Raw genomic sequence first — 18,444 nt, forward strand, 5'->3', positions numbered from 1 at the left:
TTCTTTAATTGATTGAGGGATACAAGTGCATACTCCCTTAATTCTGATTGGCCTCAAGATAATGTTTTTCTGAGCTTCACTTTTCCCATCTTTATCATGGAGATAATACTCTCTTACAAGTCAATTGGAGAGATTAATTCTGATAACATAGGTAAGTATATATTGTAAAAGCGCTAAAGAAATATCAGATAAAACCTTTTTTCTATCAGGCATTTAATTTCTATTGCTTACCTAGATCACTGATTTAGTCTGGACTTTTATAAGCACACACACACACATGCACACTCGTCCACTGATGGCTTATCTCAGGAATTCGCTGGGCACAGCTCCTTTTGGGGGGTGGGAAGTCGGTGCTTCGGCCACCCCTGCCCTGGCTGAGAGGGGGAAGCGGGGCCTGTACCTGGTGATGAAGGTGCAGTCGTGGATGAGGCTCTCGGCCAGGAGGATGCCCGCCTGCTCATCGCCCTCCACGGGGGCCCGGTTGTGGTACCAGTGGATGCGGGTGTCATTGCCCAGGTAGCTGGCGGAGCACTGGAAGGGCAGGCGGTCACCCTGGAACACCACTTGGCGCAGGGAGGGGATGAGGTGGTGTGTGTGCAGCTCCAGGGCCCCCTCTGTGGGAGGAGACACAGGCAGCATGCCTGAGCGTGCCATGTGTGCACCTGTACTGATGTGGGAGAGCCCAGGAGGGGCAGCACCAGGCTGCCTCCGTCTGGGGCCTAGGGAAGGAAGAGGGGACGGGAGAGTGCTCCAGAGAGAGGAGCACAGGAGAGGAGCAGGAGGATTTTGGACAAATGAGTAAAAGTGCTCCTTTCCAGAGTACACGTGTCACTCCAGATGAAAAAATAAAGCAGCAACCCCAAAGAAAGCTTAGAAGATGGTGGAAGGTGAGCCCCAGTGGGACCTTAGGAAAAGGACACCCAGAGAGCGGCCTGCCACCCAGGAACACTTCAGGCAGAGGGAGCCAGGAGGCAGCCAGGCCCTTCAGAAGGGAGTCTGGGGCCCGAGGGGCAGGAGAGGCCCCTGGTGGGTGTGCAGGGTGAGGATTCGCTCACCACAGCGCAGCTGGGTCTCCTGGAGGCTGCCCAGGGCCTGGGCGCGTAGGGCACTGGGGTAGGCACAGAGCGTGTGCTCAGACAACTGCAGGGAGCGATTCCGGGCCCAGGATGGCAGCCAGCGAAGGTGGCAGTCGCAAGTCAGGAACTCGGTGCCCAAGTCCCTGCAGAGCGGGTAGAAGGGCTATGGAGTTGAGCAAAGGACTGTGGGCTCATAGAGTGGGGTGGAGCCCTAGGACGGGACTGAGGCTGGAGAGGGCAAACTTGAGTATGTGTGCACCAGCCCAGCAGTCAAGGGAAGGCACATATGGTGGAGTTTCAGCCATTGTCACAAGGCTGGCCACTGGTCGCAGTGCCTAGGCGTCTCCCTCCTGGGCAGAGGAACAAAGCAGCGGTCTGGGTTCTTGGGCTGGGGAAAGATACTCACAGAAGCCTAAGGGCTGGCAGCTCATCAAAGACCCCGGGTTGCAGACTGGAGAAGATGTTTCCAGATATGTTTCTGCAGGGGTCAGGGAGCAGTAAGACGGATCTTAGGGTCTCCTGGCACCAGAGGGGGTGGGGGGAGTGAAGAGCATGCAGAGACCTGTAAGGGCTTGGGGCTACCTTCCTCCTCCCAAACCCTTCTTTGGGGTGAGCCTCCCCTCTCCCCTCACTCACAGTCGGAGAAGCTTGGGGAGGCCTTGGAAGGTCTCAGAGGTGAGGCAGCCAATCCGGTTGTTGGAGAGATCTCTGGAAAGACACACACACAACCACAGCAAGTCGGCCACGTGGTAGCACGCAGATCAGTTCATGAGGGACACACCAGTGTGGCTGGGGCTTGTGTGGGAAGCGGAGTGAAAAAGGAGATGGGGTTGGGGTTTGAAATTTATGCCCCCAGACAATATGCTGTGTGGGGAGGGGGGCAGCTATGATGGGTGAGAAGAAGGGACCGAGATCATCGGAGTGAGCAGGATGGGTGGCTGCTACTGGAATCCATGGGACCCTCTCCTGGGATAAGGGGGGGGGAGGTTTCGGGGGACAGGACATGCCACTCACAAGCGCTTCAGCTCCCCCAGGCCCAGGAAGGCACCGGGCTGCACCGTGCTGATGACATTATTCCTCAGGTCCCTGTGGGAGGAAAGTGGGGAGGCCCTCACACCTCTCCCACTGGGGGGGGGGGGGGCTGCATACACCCCTGGGTCCTGGCAGCCTCCCTGTTGCCCCAAGAGTTGAGACTCAGTTTCTTTCCAAATCCTGGCTCTCCTTAGCACTGGCTGGGAAGTTGGATGAAGGACCCTGCCCCTCAGACAGAGGTTATTAGACACAAGGTTTACTAGGTACCAAGAGAGGGGATGAAAGGGCCTCGGGTGAGCACTGGACTCGGAGTCAGGAGGCCTTGGTTCCACCTCTGAGCTGCCCTGAGTATCTCATGGGGCGGCTGTAAGTATCATTTCAAATGGGTGTTACAGTCTTTTGTAAATTGCTCTACAAAGGTAAAATCTTCTTTAGCCTGGCTGTTGGGAGGTATTTTTATGGCTATCCTGTGAATCTCTCCATTTGACTAGTGAGGAAATGGATCAGGCAGTGGGCCAATGACCGCAAGGATGCTGCTGACCTGGTCTCAGGGTGATGGGCTCCAGGGCAGGGCTGTAAATCACCTGGCCTGGCCCCTCAGGACAGACGGTGGCTCACAGTCCTGTGCCTGTCTCTCCCCAGGGTCCCCTAGGAGCTCACAGCACTGGGAGAAGGTGGCAAGGAAAGTACCACGCAGGGCTGAGCTCCAGCAGGCCACAGACAGGATGGAAGGCAGTGGAGCCCCCTGCCACCCCCCAGTCCAGACTGAGCAGGGGGCTCCAAAGCCGCAGGGAAACCTCTAGACTATGGTCAGTAGGGGGTTAACTGAGCCGGCTCCCTGCTGAAAGGAGAGGAAATGGGTGTCCAGGATGGGGAGGTACCATCCCATCAGGGGGCCTGTTTTCGCAGTGACGGTCCCAGTTGGGGATGTAAACACCCAGAGAGGGAGGGAGAGAAAGGAATGAAGCGTCCTGCTCAACCCTGCCCATGGCCAGGGGGCCTCACACCTGGGCTCCTTCTCACACTGAGGACTCTGCCGGCCTCCATAGCCCAGAGACCCCTTGGGAAAAAAGGGAAAGCCACCAGAAGGGACCAGCTTCCTAGAGGGGTGGCTTCCATACCCAGCTGTGCTGGGAGGTGCCCCAGTGCTGGCCACGCGCCGGGACGTGTGAGTGTGCAGACCCTGGAACGCCCCTGCGGAGGACGGGATACATGACCCGCCTGCCCAGGGCTGCCCTTCCTGCCTGTCACCCTCTTTTGCTGCCCAGACACACCCCCTCACAGCCCCCCCACCCCATCCGATGCTGTTCCAGCATGTGCCCCCTGGCCCCTGTTGGGGTCTGGCCATTCTCAGGACTCTGTATTCCACCCCCATGCGGGGGACGGGCAGAGGGAAACACATTCCTCATTGTGTCACTTCCCTTCATGGGCTGCCAAGGGGCTGAGGCTGCAGCCCCCCGCCCCTTCCCTCTAGCTCACTTGTGTTTATTCTCATTTCCTCCTTGGCCCTTCTCGAGAACCCCCACCCCTCCTGCCCCACTGATGCTATGCAGATGGGAGCAAGGCCGCAGGCCCGCTTGCCTGTCCCAGCGCCTTCCTGCCCTGTGTTTTCTGCAGCCCAGCCATGCATGGGCCTACCGAAAGGGGAGCTTCCACCAAGTGTTGGCCCTCCTGCCTCCTTGCCTCACATCCGCAGAGTGGCTTCCTGGTTGACCAAGGCAGCCCCTCAAGTGCCCTTGGGAGCTTGTCTGCTCACCTGGACCAGCCAGTCCTGGGTCCTTTCCTGAAGGCCACAGGCCAGAGGCTGCTCACAGGGTGGAGCTCTGACAGCCCAATGGGGTTGAGGCCACACACACAGCAGCTGACTCCTGATCTCTGGTCCCTAAGCAACTCTGGGGCAGTGCCCTCCTTAGCAGCAAGAAGGTAGGCTATAATAGAACTCCTTTAGAAACTATGAGGCCCCCATAGGTTGGCAATTCTGCATCTTTCTTGCTTAGCACACATCCTTTTGAAAATTTGATGATGATTATGCTATGCGCTCCCACCCTCCCAAAATACATACATCCAACATTGTGCATATGAGTTCAGGGGCTTGTGGAACCCAAGTTATGAACCCCTGCTCTGGATTGTCTAATGTGCTCCCTTCATTTCTTAGGTGAGGTCATGAGGATGCACAGATGTTTCTGTGATGTGGGATCTCCCGCCCCTCTCTGCTTCCACAGAGCTGTGATCTTGGAACCTGGAGAAGGTGCGCATATGGATGGAGCCTCCCCTTCATCATACCCCTTGCCCAACCCAGACCAGGCTTCCTTGACTCAGCCCACCCCTCTCCCTGTATCTATGCCAATATGGAGGAGAAGGATGCCCCCATGGCAGAAGTCAGGGGAGGGGAGATTTCTGGGAGCAAATCATACCCTATACCCTTCTTGAGAAAACAGCTCAGGAAGTTGAGTGTACAAGAATGTGTGTGTGAGCACAGGTAACAAAACAGCAGATTGATAAGTTGGATTTAATTAAAAAGTTAAACCTTTTGATCTTTAAAGGACACCATTAAGAAAGATGACCCATGGAATGAGAAAAAATATTTCCATCATCATATAACCGATAAGGGACTTTTATCCAGAATTTATAAAGAACTCAGTTATAAAAAGATAAATAACCCAGCTGAAAAAATGGACCAAGGATTTGAATAGACATTTCTTCCAAGGACATACAAATGACCAATTAACGCATGAAAAGATGCTTAGCACCAATAGTCATTAAGGAAGTGCAAATCAAAACCACAGTGAGATACTGTTACTGGAGACAGTCAGAGTGCTGAGGAGTCTCCCCCATCAGCCAAACGGCACAGGGAGGTTCTTACACTGAGTGCGTCAAGAGACAGAAAGATGAATGGACAGGGCCCAAGCACACCAAAGGCTGCAAAGATGATGGGACAGGACCTGAGTGCACTGAAAGCTAGAAAGATGAACAGACAGGGCCCAAGTATGCCAAAAGCTAGCAAGATAATTAAAAAGAAAAAAAGCTCCCTCTTCTCGATCCCTATAAGAACCTTGGGCTTGAGCAGGAAGGGCTTGAGATGGTCTTTGAGATGGGAGGCCACCATCCTCCTAGGTAACAGTGCCTGAATAAATCTCTTTCCTTTTTCACCAGCACCTGTCTCAAGAGTTTGGCTTTTGTCATGGTGGGCAACCAAATCTGCATTTTGATTACAGTTTGGGGCAACCCCAGATGGGACGGCATGGACCTCAGTAGGTCCAACAGGGCCCAGGCTGGGATCCCAGCTGCCCGTGGCAGGCTGACCCCAGGAGCAGACTGTGGGGACTTCCCAGCAGCTGCTGAGAGCTTTTCTTGGGGAATTTGCCTGCACTCCTCAAGGCATCAGCTGCCTGAAATGCTTAGCTGGTGAAGGAAAACACGTTTTGGGGGAGCAGATGGACGTTAGGACTGGATAAGCTGAAAGAGCATGCATGCTGGAGATCCTGTATCCCTGCTGCACGGGCTTTGTGCCACTTAGGTCTGGTTAGGACCATTTGTGGTACTGATTGGTGGGCTATCCCTGTGGCTTGGGCTTTGTGCCACTTGGACTTCATGCCACTTGGGCTTTGTGCCATTTGGGTCTTGTCAGGAGCACGTGTGGTATTGGTTGGCAGGAGATAAGATGCCAGGACTTGCTTGTGAGTGCTCATTTGGACAGACGGATCACGGATCCAAGTTTGGTTCATATATCCCCACTTCGCCTGGGGTCTTTCTATGGTTACGGTTTTGGGTTTGTACTTTCATGCCATCGAGGCTGTTCTGTTTCAACTCCTGAAGGGAGCCTACTGGGCCAAATTTTAGCAGATTGATCCAATGACAAAGAAGGAATTGGTTTTCTATTGTAACACTGCATGGCCCATGTATACTTTATACCATGGGGAAGAATGGCCCCTAACTGGTCTCCTAAATTACTACACTATCATTCGTTGGAATTGTTCTGCCAATGGTCGGGGAAACGGGACAAAATCCCTTATGTCCACACATTTATGTCTTTACACAATAAGAGTTTGGCAAAGAAAGGGAACAACCTAATCATGCATGGAAGGGAATTGGCTTCAAATCCCCTCCTTGATGGTAAGACACAGGAAGAAACTGAATATGAAAAGATAAGTCTCCCTAATGCCCTGAACTGGGGAACTGAGGATTAGCAGCAAGAATATTTCCCCCACCACCACCCTTGCTGCTAGGTACCCCTGAAATAGGGCCCAGAGGGGTGACAACCCTGCCTCTGTATGATGAAGGAAGGATGGCACCCTTGAAGACCCAACAGGGCACACAATTTGGACAGAGAGCATCCCTATCCAGAGCAGGACAATTCTCTTTGAGGCAATACCCTATAGGTGGAATAAACCAGGAAGTCCAGCCTGCTGGCTACTATTGGGCCAAAACACTCCATTTTCCACTTCAGGTTTATTGAATTAGAAACATTCCAAACCCCTCACATAGATCCTGCAAAAATGGCAGATTTATCACCTGATTTTTGCCACTCATGATCCAAACTGGGCAGACATACAGTCTCTCCTTAACATCCTGCTAATGACAGATGAAAGTATGTTAGTTACAAATAAGGCTAATGGGGAGGCTCATTGCTTGCATAAAGAAAATCTCAATGGGACCCCCAACTGAGCTAGAGCAATTCACTTGACAGAGCCCAACTGGGACCTGAATAGCAGTGTCTAGAACATTACAAAAGTTGCACATTGGAAGGGCTTAAGAAAGGGGAGCCTAAATAAAAGAGCCTGAATGTGATACAGGCCATTCATCAAACATCAAACAAAGATCTTTCTGAATTTTTAGAAAGGATGTATCAGGCCTAACGAAAGCATACCAATGCTACCATGACCGGTGTGGCTCAGTCGTTTGGGTACTGTCCTGCAAAGCAAAAGGTCACCAGTTCGATTCCTACTTAGGGCATGTGCCTGTGTTGTGGGTTTGGTCCCTAGTTTGGGTGCATGCAGGAGACAGCCAATCGATGTTTCTCTCTCACATCGATATTTTTTTCCCTCACTTTTTTCCCTCCCTTCCCCTCTCTCTAAAAATGAATTAAAATCTTTTTTTTTTTTTTTTAAAGAAAGAAAACACACTGATGCTGACCCACAGGCACCAGAAAATGTCCAGATGGTACACATGACTTTGATTGGGCAAAGTGCCTTGGATATCAGAAGGAAGCTCCAATGTTTGGACAGGGCATTGGGAATGAATCCCTCCCAGCTGATGAACATAACCTTTAATGTTTACTATGCCCGGGAAATAGTAAATTAAAGTAGGCCATGTTTTCTTAGAAGCTGTGGAAATACCAGGAGAGGCAGGACCCAAAAAGGAAAGGGAAAGACCCACTAGGTGCCAATCAATGTGCCTATTGCAAAGAGGAAGGCCATTAGAGAAAGGACTGCCTGGAACTAAAAAAACAAAAAAGAAAGGCTAGAAATCCTCACTGAGAAATGTTAGAAAGGAATGATGAATTTGATAATGAATGAGGAGACCCAGGGACTCCCCTAGACAGCTCCTGACCTATTACTGTTTCTCCACAGGAGATTGGGGTACAATTGACAGTGGGGAACAAGCTAATCGACTTCCTCATAGAAATGGGAACTACATGCTCAGTGCTAAATACGAAACTAACCAATAAAAATTCAACTGTGGTGTTGGTTACTGGAGTGACCAGACGATTACAAAAACAGGCATTCCTTCAAACTCCAGAATGCCAGTTCGAGAATCAAAAACTTATGTATAGTTTTCTTGATATGCCAGACTGCCCCCTTCCATTATTGGCCCGAGATTTACTTTGGAAATTGCATGCATAAATAATCTTTTTCCCCTGAAAAGCAGCAATTATGTTTAGAAGTCCTGCTGGAACATACTCTCCAGCTCCAGGTGCTCCTGACTCGCACGGAAGGGCCTGGAAGTGAACTCTTCCCACCCGAGATCTATGAGCAGGTTTGTTGAGCTGTTTGGGCTGATGGAACCCCAGGTTTCACTTAAAAAACCCATCTGCAGCACCACCTCTTAAAATATGAAGCAGTCTACTAGCTTCTCTTGCTCAGCGGTGCTGTCCTCTAGACACTGCCTATGTTGCCTTTTGAAGACAGCAATCTTTCTCCTTCACATAAAGGCTTCCCTCCATCCTTGACTCCCCCTTCTTCCTCTAGGAGACAACAAGAATGCATAGACCAGGGGATATAGGTAATACTACATCCCTTGACAGCAGGAAGAAACTATCAAAGATGAGACCTCCATCCACTTACCCTTGTAAGATTAAAAGGGTCCAGAGTTTTGAAGGGGGTAACTGTTACCAGAGACAGTCACTCGGAGCGCTGGGGAGTCTCTGCCGTTGGCCAGGATGGCACAGGGGCAGGTTCTTACACTGAGTGGTGCCAAAAGCTAGAAATATCAATGGACAGGATCCAAAAGCACCAAAAATTAGAAAGATGACTAGACAGTGTCTAAGCGTGCTGAAAACTAGCAAGATAATTGGATGGAAAAAAAAGCTCTCCACTCCCTATCCCTATAAGAGCCTAGACCTCGAGCAGGAAGGAGAGATGGTCTTGGGATGGGAGCCCACCATTCTCCCAGGTCGCAGCACCTGAATAAACCTTTCCTTTTGTACCAACACCTGTATCACGAATTTGGCTTTCGTTGCGGCAGGCAGGCAAACCTGACTTTTTGGTTACAATACCACTTCATATTCAATAAAAAAGATAGACAATAGCAAGTAGTGATGAAGATGTGGAAAGATTGGAGCCCTTGTATATTATTGGTAGGAGTGTAAAAGGGTGCAGCTACTTTGAAAAACAGCATGGCAGCTACCATGTGACACAGCATTTCCACTCGTAGGTAGCTATCCCTGGGAGGTGAACATACACCCACACAGAAACCTGTACCAGAATGTTCACAGTAGCATTATTCACAATAAGCCCCAAAGTGGAAAACCCCTAAATATCCGTCAACTGATAAGTGAATAAACAAAATGTAGTATCATCATACAAGGAATATTATTCAGCCATAAAAAGGAATGAGGTACTGATACATGCTATTATATGAATGAACCTTGAAAACATTATACTAAGTAAAAGAATCCAGTTACAAAAGACCACATAATCTCATTTATATGAAATGTCCAAATCTACAGAGAAAACTACAGAGATAGAAAGTAGATTAGTGGTTGCTTAGGGCTGGGAAATAGGGCGTGGAGGAATGGGGAGTGACTGCTAATGATTCAAGGTTTGAGGACGATGAAAATGTTCTAAAATTAGATGATGATGATGATTGCACAACTGTGTAAATACACTAAAAACCATTGGATTGTACGTTTTAAATGGGCAAACTTTATGGTATGTAAATTATATCTCATTAAAGCTGTTAAGAGAGTGTGTGCGTCTGCATAACAGAGTGTGCATGTGTACGTTTGTGTGTGTGCATGTGTGTACCACGTCTGGACAGGGTGGGGACGGCACAGTTAGCTGTGTCTGGCCCCTGCAGACCTCCCTGCTTGTGGGTTTGGAAACTAAATTATTGGTTCGGAGGCCACAGAGCAGCTTTCCCTGGTTCCTCCAGGACTTCCAGGGTTCATTAGAAAGCAGGGCCTGGCTGAGAAGGGGGCCAACAAAACCCCGCAGGTACAGAGGTTGTCTGCCGGGAGGACGAGGAGAGGTTCTGGTGGCTGGGAGGAAATCCAAGATGATTCCAGCCTCCCTCTCACCCCCAAGCCCTAGGCCCTCTCATCTCTGATATCATCCGACAGGTATTTATTGAGCACATACCCTGAGCCAGGGATTGGACCTACAACAGCAAGCAAGAGGGCTGTCCTCGAACCCATCAGCCTCCCTTCCCGGCCTTCAGCTGCGCCAGAGCCCAGGGCAGCCTCTCCGCCGCATTCCTCCCCACTGTCAGGGGGGATGGGACGGGGGAGGAGGGACCGAACTCCCTGGCCCCGCCTACAGATTAATAGAAACCACCTGGCGGGTGAACCGCACTCCACCCCCAGGCCCCAACTTGCCACCATTCCCATGACCATCTGCTTCTAATGAGTGCCCCATCCCCCTGCATACCAGCCCCTCCACCCCCTCCGGGCTTATTAATCTCATTAGGCAATGACAAATCATCCTGGGGCTGAGCAGGCTCCCCGCCCTGGGCCCTTTCCTTCAGGCGCACAGCCTCTGGGGGCGGTGTCCACACATCCACTGGCTCCTGCGGACTCCTCCGGGGGCTGTCTGCCCTGTGGCCCACTTGGTCCCCGGTGGGGACTTCTCACTGTGACGAGGGCATCCTCGGAGCCCTGGGAAGCCTTCTGGTGGTCCGCTCCCTGTTGAACGCGCGTGGTGGGGGATCTGGGCAGAGATGCGAAGCCCCAGAGGAATGAGCCAGCGTCGGATACTTTCAGCACGTCCATTTCATCTACGTGACTGCCTGCTCAAGGCTGGGGGGCCTCTGGACAAAGCCGACGCAACGAGGGGGCGTATAACATCTTGCAACTTGGAACTCTTTCCGAGGAGAAGGGAACAGCCATTTACTGACTGAAAGCCCAGGCTGTCTGGAGCTCTCTTCCTAGAGGAACCCAGCCACTCCCATGACAACCTGTCAGGGGGTCATGCCTTGCCCCATTTTCCAGGTGAGAAACCTGACGCTTGGACAGGCACCCAAAAGGTAAATGGCAGAGGCAGGATTCAATCCCAGGCCTCATTTTACTGCAGAGAAAAGCTCTGTACCCCTTCATAGCCTGCCCACTCCCCTCCCAGAAGTGTTTCCTCTGTGCAACAAAGAGGCTTGTCCACGCTGAGGGGTGGTGGGATTCAGAGAGGAAGGTCTCACCCATGTCTGGGCCCTTCCGGCCACAAACTCCTCTGCTGGACCCTGTTTCAGGTTTTCTTGTCCATCCTGCCTGGCCGAGAAAGGTCTATCCCTACCCTCACCCCAACCTCTTTGGAGCCTGGGTACTCCTGTGGGAACAACTCAGCCACATTCCTGCTCTTGGTTCTTTCTGTCCCCTCCCCAGCCTCAGGGTCCTGCATTGCAAACAGCGACTGTGCAGACCTATTCCCCCACACGCTTACACTGGACCGTTCTCAGAGGCCAGAGGGCTTCTCAGCACAGGCAGGCCGTGCTGGCATTTTCTAGAGCAGCCCAGACCTACCCCTTTAGTTGTTAGACTAGGCCCGGCCCTCCCATGGGACCTGCTGCTGTGGACTGTAGGATGTTAAGCTGCCCTGGGCTCAGCTGCCCAAGTCTGGACGTCTCAGCCTGACAGGACAGAGAGATCAGTGTTTCCTGGCACCAACTGCACACCCGGGCCACGGCGTCTCATTTGTCATGAATAGGCCCACAGTCTAGGGGTCATCTGGTCCACTGGTTCCCAACCCCGGATGAGCATGAGAATTGCCTGCATACCTTGTAAACAATTCTCAGGCCCCTTCCAACCTGCCACAGTAGTGATCAACCATGCTGGAGACCCTAGGTCCTTCAGCCCCTGTACTGCCCTTCTGTCCCTGGGAAGCCTGGGCACCTGCTGAAGACAGTGCCTGCCTCTGCTCAGAGGCCTCCCCTCCTTTGCAATGACTGGCCACATCACTTTGATCTTCAGTCTTTTCCTTCACATGCAGCACTTGTGGATAGCACACACACACACACACACACACAGAGGCTCATAGAATTTTAAATCCATAATGCCCTGTACAAATCACCCTGCCCCCACTCCCCTTTTTACAGATGAGGAAACAGGCCCCAACCTGGCATCCACCCCAGCACCCCTCTGACCTCATCTCTGACCACTTCCCAGTCACACTGCCCTTCTGTTCCTCACTCACCAGGCACACTCCGGACCCGAGGGCCTTGCCAACAGCTGCTCTCCACCCTCCAATTCCTCCCAGTTACCCCGTCCCTTGAGGTCTCAGGCTGTCACCCTGTCAGCGAGGCCTTCCTTGACCTCATTAAACAGAACAGCAACCCCCCCCCCCATTGCTTTCTATTCCCTTTACTCTGCTTTGTTTTTCTTTGTAGCACTTATCGTCTCCTGACATATTATACATTTATTTGCTACTTTCTGGGTCCCCGTCAGTAGAGGGTACGTTTCAGGAGGGCAGGCACTTGTCTATTGTGTTCGCTCCCCGTGCCTAGAACAGAGCTTAACACATAAATAAAGGAGACTTATGATATATAAATGAAAATAAAATATACTAAATAAAGGGGGCTCAATAAGTTTCTCTAAAATGAATGACTAGAATGCCTCCTAACAGAGCAGGGGCTTGCACTCAGGACCTTGAATTCCCGCTTGAGTGCCCTTTCTCATGCCCAGCACCCCTTCCTCCTCACATGACTCAGGATTTAGTCATTGTTCTTTGACTATTCCCCCAATTTCCGATTGCCTCCCATGCTCTGCATGCACCTGCTGTGCTGGCCAGAGTCCGATTCAGCGTGTCGGCATGGATGGGAAGAAAAGGGCCATCCTTTTCATCTCCATCAGAAGACCTACCCTTGGGAGGGTGAAGGATGAGGAGGGGGCAGGCCCCGCGCAGCTCTTTCCTGGTGCAGCAAGAGGGTGAAGATGGGAAGATGTCAGGGAGGCTACGAGGGGCTCAGAGCAGCGCCAGCTCATGCTAAGGAGAAGGGAGAATGTCTCTGGGTGGTGACTGGCCCTTGTGGGGCAAAGCAGAGAGCTGGTGAGGCAGCTGCGGTTTGTCTTCCTCCAAAAGATCTTAGAAGGAGAGTCTGGTTTCCTGCCACTCAGCCCTCTAAGACCAAGCCTGGGCTGAGCATAGGAACTGGAGCTCCCCAAAGGCTAACTGCTCTGGGAGGACAAAACCTGCCCTGTTTGCTGGTTCCCGAGGAGACATTTACACAGCAGCTTGGTGGCAGCTCTTCCTCCTTGCCTGGATCACCCTGTCTGTGAGCTGCCCAGCAGACGAAGACGGCCAGAGGAACCTGGTCACACAGCTGTGTGCATCCACTGAAGTCAACATCCCAAGACCCCCTCAGGCCCCCTATATGCAGGCCATCAAGCTGTCTCCACCGCCTGGGGCAGAGGTGGAGAGTTTGGAGGAGAGGCTTTCCCCTCCCCTGTGAAGTAGGTGTGATAGAGACAACCTCATAAGGTTGTTCTGGTTCAAGGTCTAAACTTTTTGTCATGTAGATATTGCCTCTCACTTCCCCTTGAAGCTTCCAGCCTTCACTGACTGATCCTTCCTTTGGACTTCACGGGAGCCCCATCCTACCTAATTCTAACATATATACGGCATTGTCTGAGGTCTCCAATAGATTATAATCTCTTCGGCTTCAGTCTTATTCTTTTGTATCCTCCATCATACTGATCCAAGCCTTTTAGGCAAAATGGTACTACAGGAGGCAGGGGCCCTGTGGGAGGACTCAGGAATGCCCAGCAGGGTGGGAGCAGAGCTGGGAGAGAAGGGGGGCGGGCAGAGGGGCAGGTAGAAGGGTTCGGTCTCCAGGAGGAATGGGAAGCCCAGGTCTTCTGTGGAAGAGACAGGACTCAAAACTCTGGCACAGCCTGTGGATCCTGGAGCATGCCAACTCGACCGGGAATTGAGAGAGGGGTTGGTTCAGTCACCCCATTTGGCAGGTTAAGTAAGTTCGTTTGGGCTAGCAGGTCCTCCTAGGTCTGCTGCCAGCCTGCCTGGGTCTGCAGGGCAGCTCTAAACCAGCAGCTCTGAACCAGGAGGGGGTGGATTTCAATGTGATCGGTATCCCCAACCTCAGCCCAGGGTCTGGCCCCTGGGGCTCTGTTTGCTGAGGAAAGAGGTCTCAGTCACACTAAACCCTCTCTCAGCCCTTTCTTTATGGTGGGCCCCCAGCTGGGAGGAGGCAGAGGCTTCTGGCCCACTAAGGGGCTCAGTCCTCATAGCTAATTGCTCATTAAAGAGTGTTAATGAGCTTCCCTGAGCCCCATCCCTGCCTAGACCAGCAAGGTTTCTCTACTTCTCTCTGCTGCCACTGGTGCAGGACTTGGTCTCTCTCGCAGATAAACCCCTCACTGCCTTTCACTGGGTGGTCAAGTCCTGGACAGGGTCCCAGTGGGTCTGACTCTTGGCCAGCAGGTTCTGCGTTGTGGGGTCCCTTAGCAACTCATGCTCCTCATCCTCCCTGGACTGAGCTCTTGCCCATAACCTCCACCCCCCTCCTCCACCCCACCTTGCCCCAGCACTCACAACTTCTCCAGCAGGGACAGTCCCAAGAAGGATCCATTCCGGAGCCCAGTGATCTTGTTGTTGCTCAAGAGCCTGAGGAAGAGGGAGAACACAGGAGAATGTGCTGTTACAGCTGGAAAGTGTCGATGGAATGAGGAGCCAGCTTCACCACTATAGCCGTCCCAGCTTCATTCTGTATAAATGGTGCTGCCCAAAGCTGTACAGGGCAGCAGACGCCCCATCAGCTCCAGGAGACTGTAGGGAGGAGCCAGCAAATGGTTCAGACAGACTGTTCAACCCACTGAGCCCCAAATCAGACATTTCACCTGCCCTGGGCGGCCCCATGGCCTCGTCTGACTTAGGGTTCTGTATACAGTGGGCTGTGTAGGTGTAAAGTTGCAGTCAATGCTCCTTTACACCTTGGAACCTCAGGGTCCAGCCCACAGCGCCCCCTTCCAGCCCTCCAAAGCTCTGTCTAGCCCAATCGCTCAGCCCAACTTCCTGAGGACAGCGGTGGGGAGAATGACCTGGATTGGGTCAGGGCTCTGGCAGGTGGAGCAGTAAGCCCAGTGGGTGTGGAGGCAGATGGGAGGAGTTGCCCCTCCTTGGGGTCTTCGGCACTTTCTCTGTGAGCTGAGGACCTCACTGGAAGGGGACATTCCCAGCCCTGAAAGGGCCCCCACTTAGGGGGCCTGAGTGCATTTGCCTCCCTAAATCTGTCTGCAGCCTTAACAGAAAACTGATAGGGCCCTGCCCCCTCACCACCACCCAGCCTTTCTGCCAACTCGGAGCTCTGTTTATTTATTAGTTTGTATTTAAGGGAGGAGGAAAGAGGCCCCAAGCCAGCTGCCTGAACCCACTGGCCCACCCACTCAGCCTTTCTCTGCCCAGCTCCCTGCTGTGAGGAGGGCATTTCAGACCAGCCAAAGGGCTCATCCCTTGAGTTAATTGCTTATTCAAACACTTTAATGAACCTCTCCACCCAAACTCCTGCCTGCTCAGGGATAAGGCAAAGGGTTTCCCTCCTATGCTCCTTCTGGTGGACCTGGGAAGGCCAGAGGTATAGGCCTGGGGACTTCTTTTGAGTGGGAAGCCTCTGAGCTGGACAGTAGGGAGAGGGCAGGGGCTGGGGACAGGCGTGAGAGGAGCTGTCTGAGTGCTGCCCCAAAGCTCACTGGAGCTGTGTGGGTGAATACACCAACAGGCAGTAAGAAGACCCCAGACATGGGACATTCCAGTTACCCCAAGTTCAAGGGCTTGTGGAGAACAGACAATGGCCTTGATGGAGGCAGGAGTAGAAGGGGCTTTCTGGGTCACTGGGAAGGGATGGAGACCTCATCTCCTTCTTCCCTCCTCCCCTCTCCACAGAGACCCTTCCTACCCTTCTTGTCCCTGCCTAACCGTTCCTCCAACGATGGCATTTCCCAGTAGGACCTGAAGGATGAGTGTGTGGAAGAGTTGAGGCGGGGAATGCTGGGTTTCCAAAGTGCTTCACACACACACACACATAATGTTATCCTGGTATTTCCAAACGTATATAACAGAAGTCACTATATAAGCAATTAGAACTTTCATGAACCCCTTTATTCTCATTTTATGGATTAGAATAGCTTTATTTCACATTACACATGGTGGTGGAAAAATCATAAATAGTCTTGTCATTTCTTAGTGCCTCTAATGGTTTCATTCAGGCCCTGGTGGAGCTGGGGTGGCCCCCTTGGTGGTGACTGGCTCTTGATGGTGTGACTTTTAAATCTAAGCCTGCAGTGGCCCTGGTGGGGTAGTTCAGTTGGTTAGAGCATCATTCTGATATGGCAAAATTGTGGTTCAATCCCCAGTCAGGGCACATACAAGAATCAATCAATGATGCATAAATAAGTGGAACAACAAATAAATGTCTCTCTCTCTCTCTCTAAAATCAATTAAAAAAAAAAAAAAGAGCCTGCCTTGCCTCACCTCACCTCCAGTTCATTCCCTCAATACACCCCCAGAATGTGAGCTTCAGAGGTTATATTAAAAGTTGTAGAAGCCAAGAACCTCCCCACTTCTCCCCAGTATCCTTAGTAATGTCAGGGAGGGGTCCTGAACTGTCAGGAAGGTAAGTCCTGGCTAGTGTGGCTCAGTTGTATTGCATGCTGGCCTGCGAACCAAAAGGCTATTGGTTCTATTCCTGGTCAGGGTACATGCCTGGGTTGTGGGCCAGGTCCCCAGATGGGGGCATGCGAGAGGCAACCGATCAATATTTCTTTCTCACATGGATGTTTCTCTCCCTCTCTTTCTCTCTTCCCTCCCCTCTCTCTAAGAAATAAATAAAATTTTTAAAAAATGAAAAAAAAGGCATCCTTTTCAGTCTACCCCAAACCCCAGGGGTTTCTCCCAGGTGTTGCTCCTCCCTGGGTACGTGTGTGTATGTGTGTGTGTGTGTGTGAGAGAGAGAGAGAGAGAGAGAGAGAGAGAGGATGGGGATGCTGGTGGAGTTGGTGGGCAAAGGGGAGAGGTGGAGGGTGTGGAACGACAGAGGAGCAGGGCTGCCAGATTATCACAGCCCCATCTGTGAAGCAGGAGGCCTGAGGACATAATTTCTGAGGTGTGGGTTCGGTATGGACCTGTTAAAGGGAGGGAAACAGTATCTTATTGCCTGTGAAAATATCTGAGGATTCCATTTCAAGAAACATTGACTTTAGAAATGAAAAGCTTATATTATGAAAATGCCTTTTAATAAAGAATTATCTGCAAGAGATTTTTTAAAAGGCCATTGAATTGAAAACAGAACATTTAAAAATTTTCCAACTCCCAAATCCCTGAGATTAAAAGCTGGGATCCTAATTTGAGAACCCTGTCCAGACAGGTCTAGACTTTTCAACCTTTCACACTTGAACTCCAAATTTTTTAACCTAGAGCTCAACAACAGAAGTTCAATGCAAGCTGCATAAATAATTTAAAATGTTCAAGTAGCCAAATTTTTTAAGTTTAAGAATTAGATTAATTTTAATATTTCATTTTGCCCATATATCCAAAATGTTATCATTTCAGCATGTAATTAACATAAAAAATTATTGAGGTATATTTCTTTTTCTTTTTTGTACTCAGTTTTCAGAATCTGATGTGTATGCTCTCCCTGCAGCACGTCTCAATGAATAGGCACATTACAGGTGCTCAGGAGCCATGTGTGGCTAGTGGCTCTAATCCTCAATTAGTCTCCTTGTGGCCAGCACCTCCCCAGGAAGAAGTTTGGATTGCATGAGAGATACTGAGGCAACTGGGGTGATGTACGTATGCGTGCGTGCGTGTGCGTGTATGTAGCGTGGGAGCAAAGCAAAGGAGCAGGGACCAGCCCCTGAGACAGGTGAGGACCAGCCTCCAGCCCCAAATGGCTCATCTCTTGCATCCCATCCTCTCTACCCTGAACCCAAATCCCCTGCAGGCCAGACCCCTTCACTCTCCCTGAGGCAGCCTCTGTTGTGCTGGGGAGGAGAGGGCAGAATGGAGTGGGGGTCAGCTGTAACCCATGTTTCCAGCTTGGCTAGCCTGGTGCAAAGGTCAGCCCTGAAAGTCTTGAAATGAAAATTTTTTTCTTGTTGCAGAGAACCTGTCCTTGATCCCACACACTCTAAGCCACTCACAAAAGCAGGGACACCAGGCAAACAGCATTTCATCCTTCTCCAACGAGCCCTCTTCCTGCCACAGTTCCAGTTCTTGGACAGACTTCAGGCAGACATCTGTATGACTTAAGTCCCCAGATACCCAGACTTGGATCTTCTGGCCTTAACAACCTAGATAGGGCTGAGGAAATTTTACTTTACACTCAGACTACCCAGAGAATGGCCTCAATTGTGCTTGTTGGTTTATTTCCCCAGAGCTGCCTCTGGTGGGTCTGGCGTTGTTCTGGGCAGGTAGAGAGCTGGCAGTCACAGGACTACCAGTGGGGTAGGTGAAACACACACACAGCCTCGCACTGTGTTCCCACCATGCTAGGCTGCCTCATGGGAGGAAGACAGGCAGGGCAGCCCAATAATCAGGCCGGGAAGAAGGGAGCCTTGGCCCCAAGGTGGCCCCAAGGTTCTTTCCAGCGATGCAAATGCAGTGCCAGTCTTGGCCTCACCTCTCTCTCTCTCTCTCTCTCTCTCTCTCAATGCACACACCCCAAAACAAAAAACAACAAA

At 51.4% G+C, this 18,444-nt stretch overlaps 1 protein-coding gene across 2 annotated transcripts in view; it reads right to left on the reverse strand.

Annotated features, from left to right (window-relative positions):
* Nucleotides 1-18,444, reverse strand: part of ADGRA2 (adhesion G protein-coupled receptor A2) — a 37,012-nt gene that overhangs the window by 9,978 nt on the left and 8,590 nt on the right. Inside the window, exons 2-7 of one of the 2 annotated variants that reach the window (XM_090257971.1) lie at nucleotides 14,303-14,374; nucleotides 2,091-2,162; nucleotides 1,713-1,784; nucleotides 1,483-1,554; nucleotides 1,056-1,219; nucleotides 401-614 (exon numbers count right to left, since the gene is read on the reverse strand). In XM_090257971.1, coding sequence (XP_090114097.1) covers nucleotides 401-614; nucleotides 1,056-1,219; nucleotides 1,483-1,554; nucleotides 1,713-1,784; nucleotides 2,091-2,162; nucleotides 14,303-14,374 — 666 coding nt within the window. The remainder of the gene's footprint in view (nucleotides 1-400; nucleotides 615-1,055; nucleotides 1,220-1,482; nucleotides 1,555-1,712; nucleotides 1,785-2,090; nucleotides 2,163-14,302; nucleotides 14,375-18,444) is intronic. The other variant, XM_090257972.1, reaches the window with a different exon arrangement.

Source organism: Furipterus horrens, unplaced genomic scaffold (assembly GCF_987537825.1).
Source record: "Furipterus horrens unplaced genomic scaffold, mFurHor1.1.pri manual_scaffold_12, whole genome shotgun sequence".
NCBI classification, from domain to species: Eukaryota; Metazoa; Chordata; class Mammalia; order Chiroptera; family Furipteridae; genus Furipterus; species Furipterus horrens.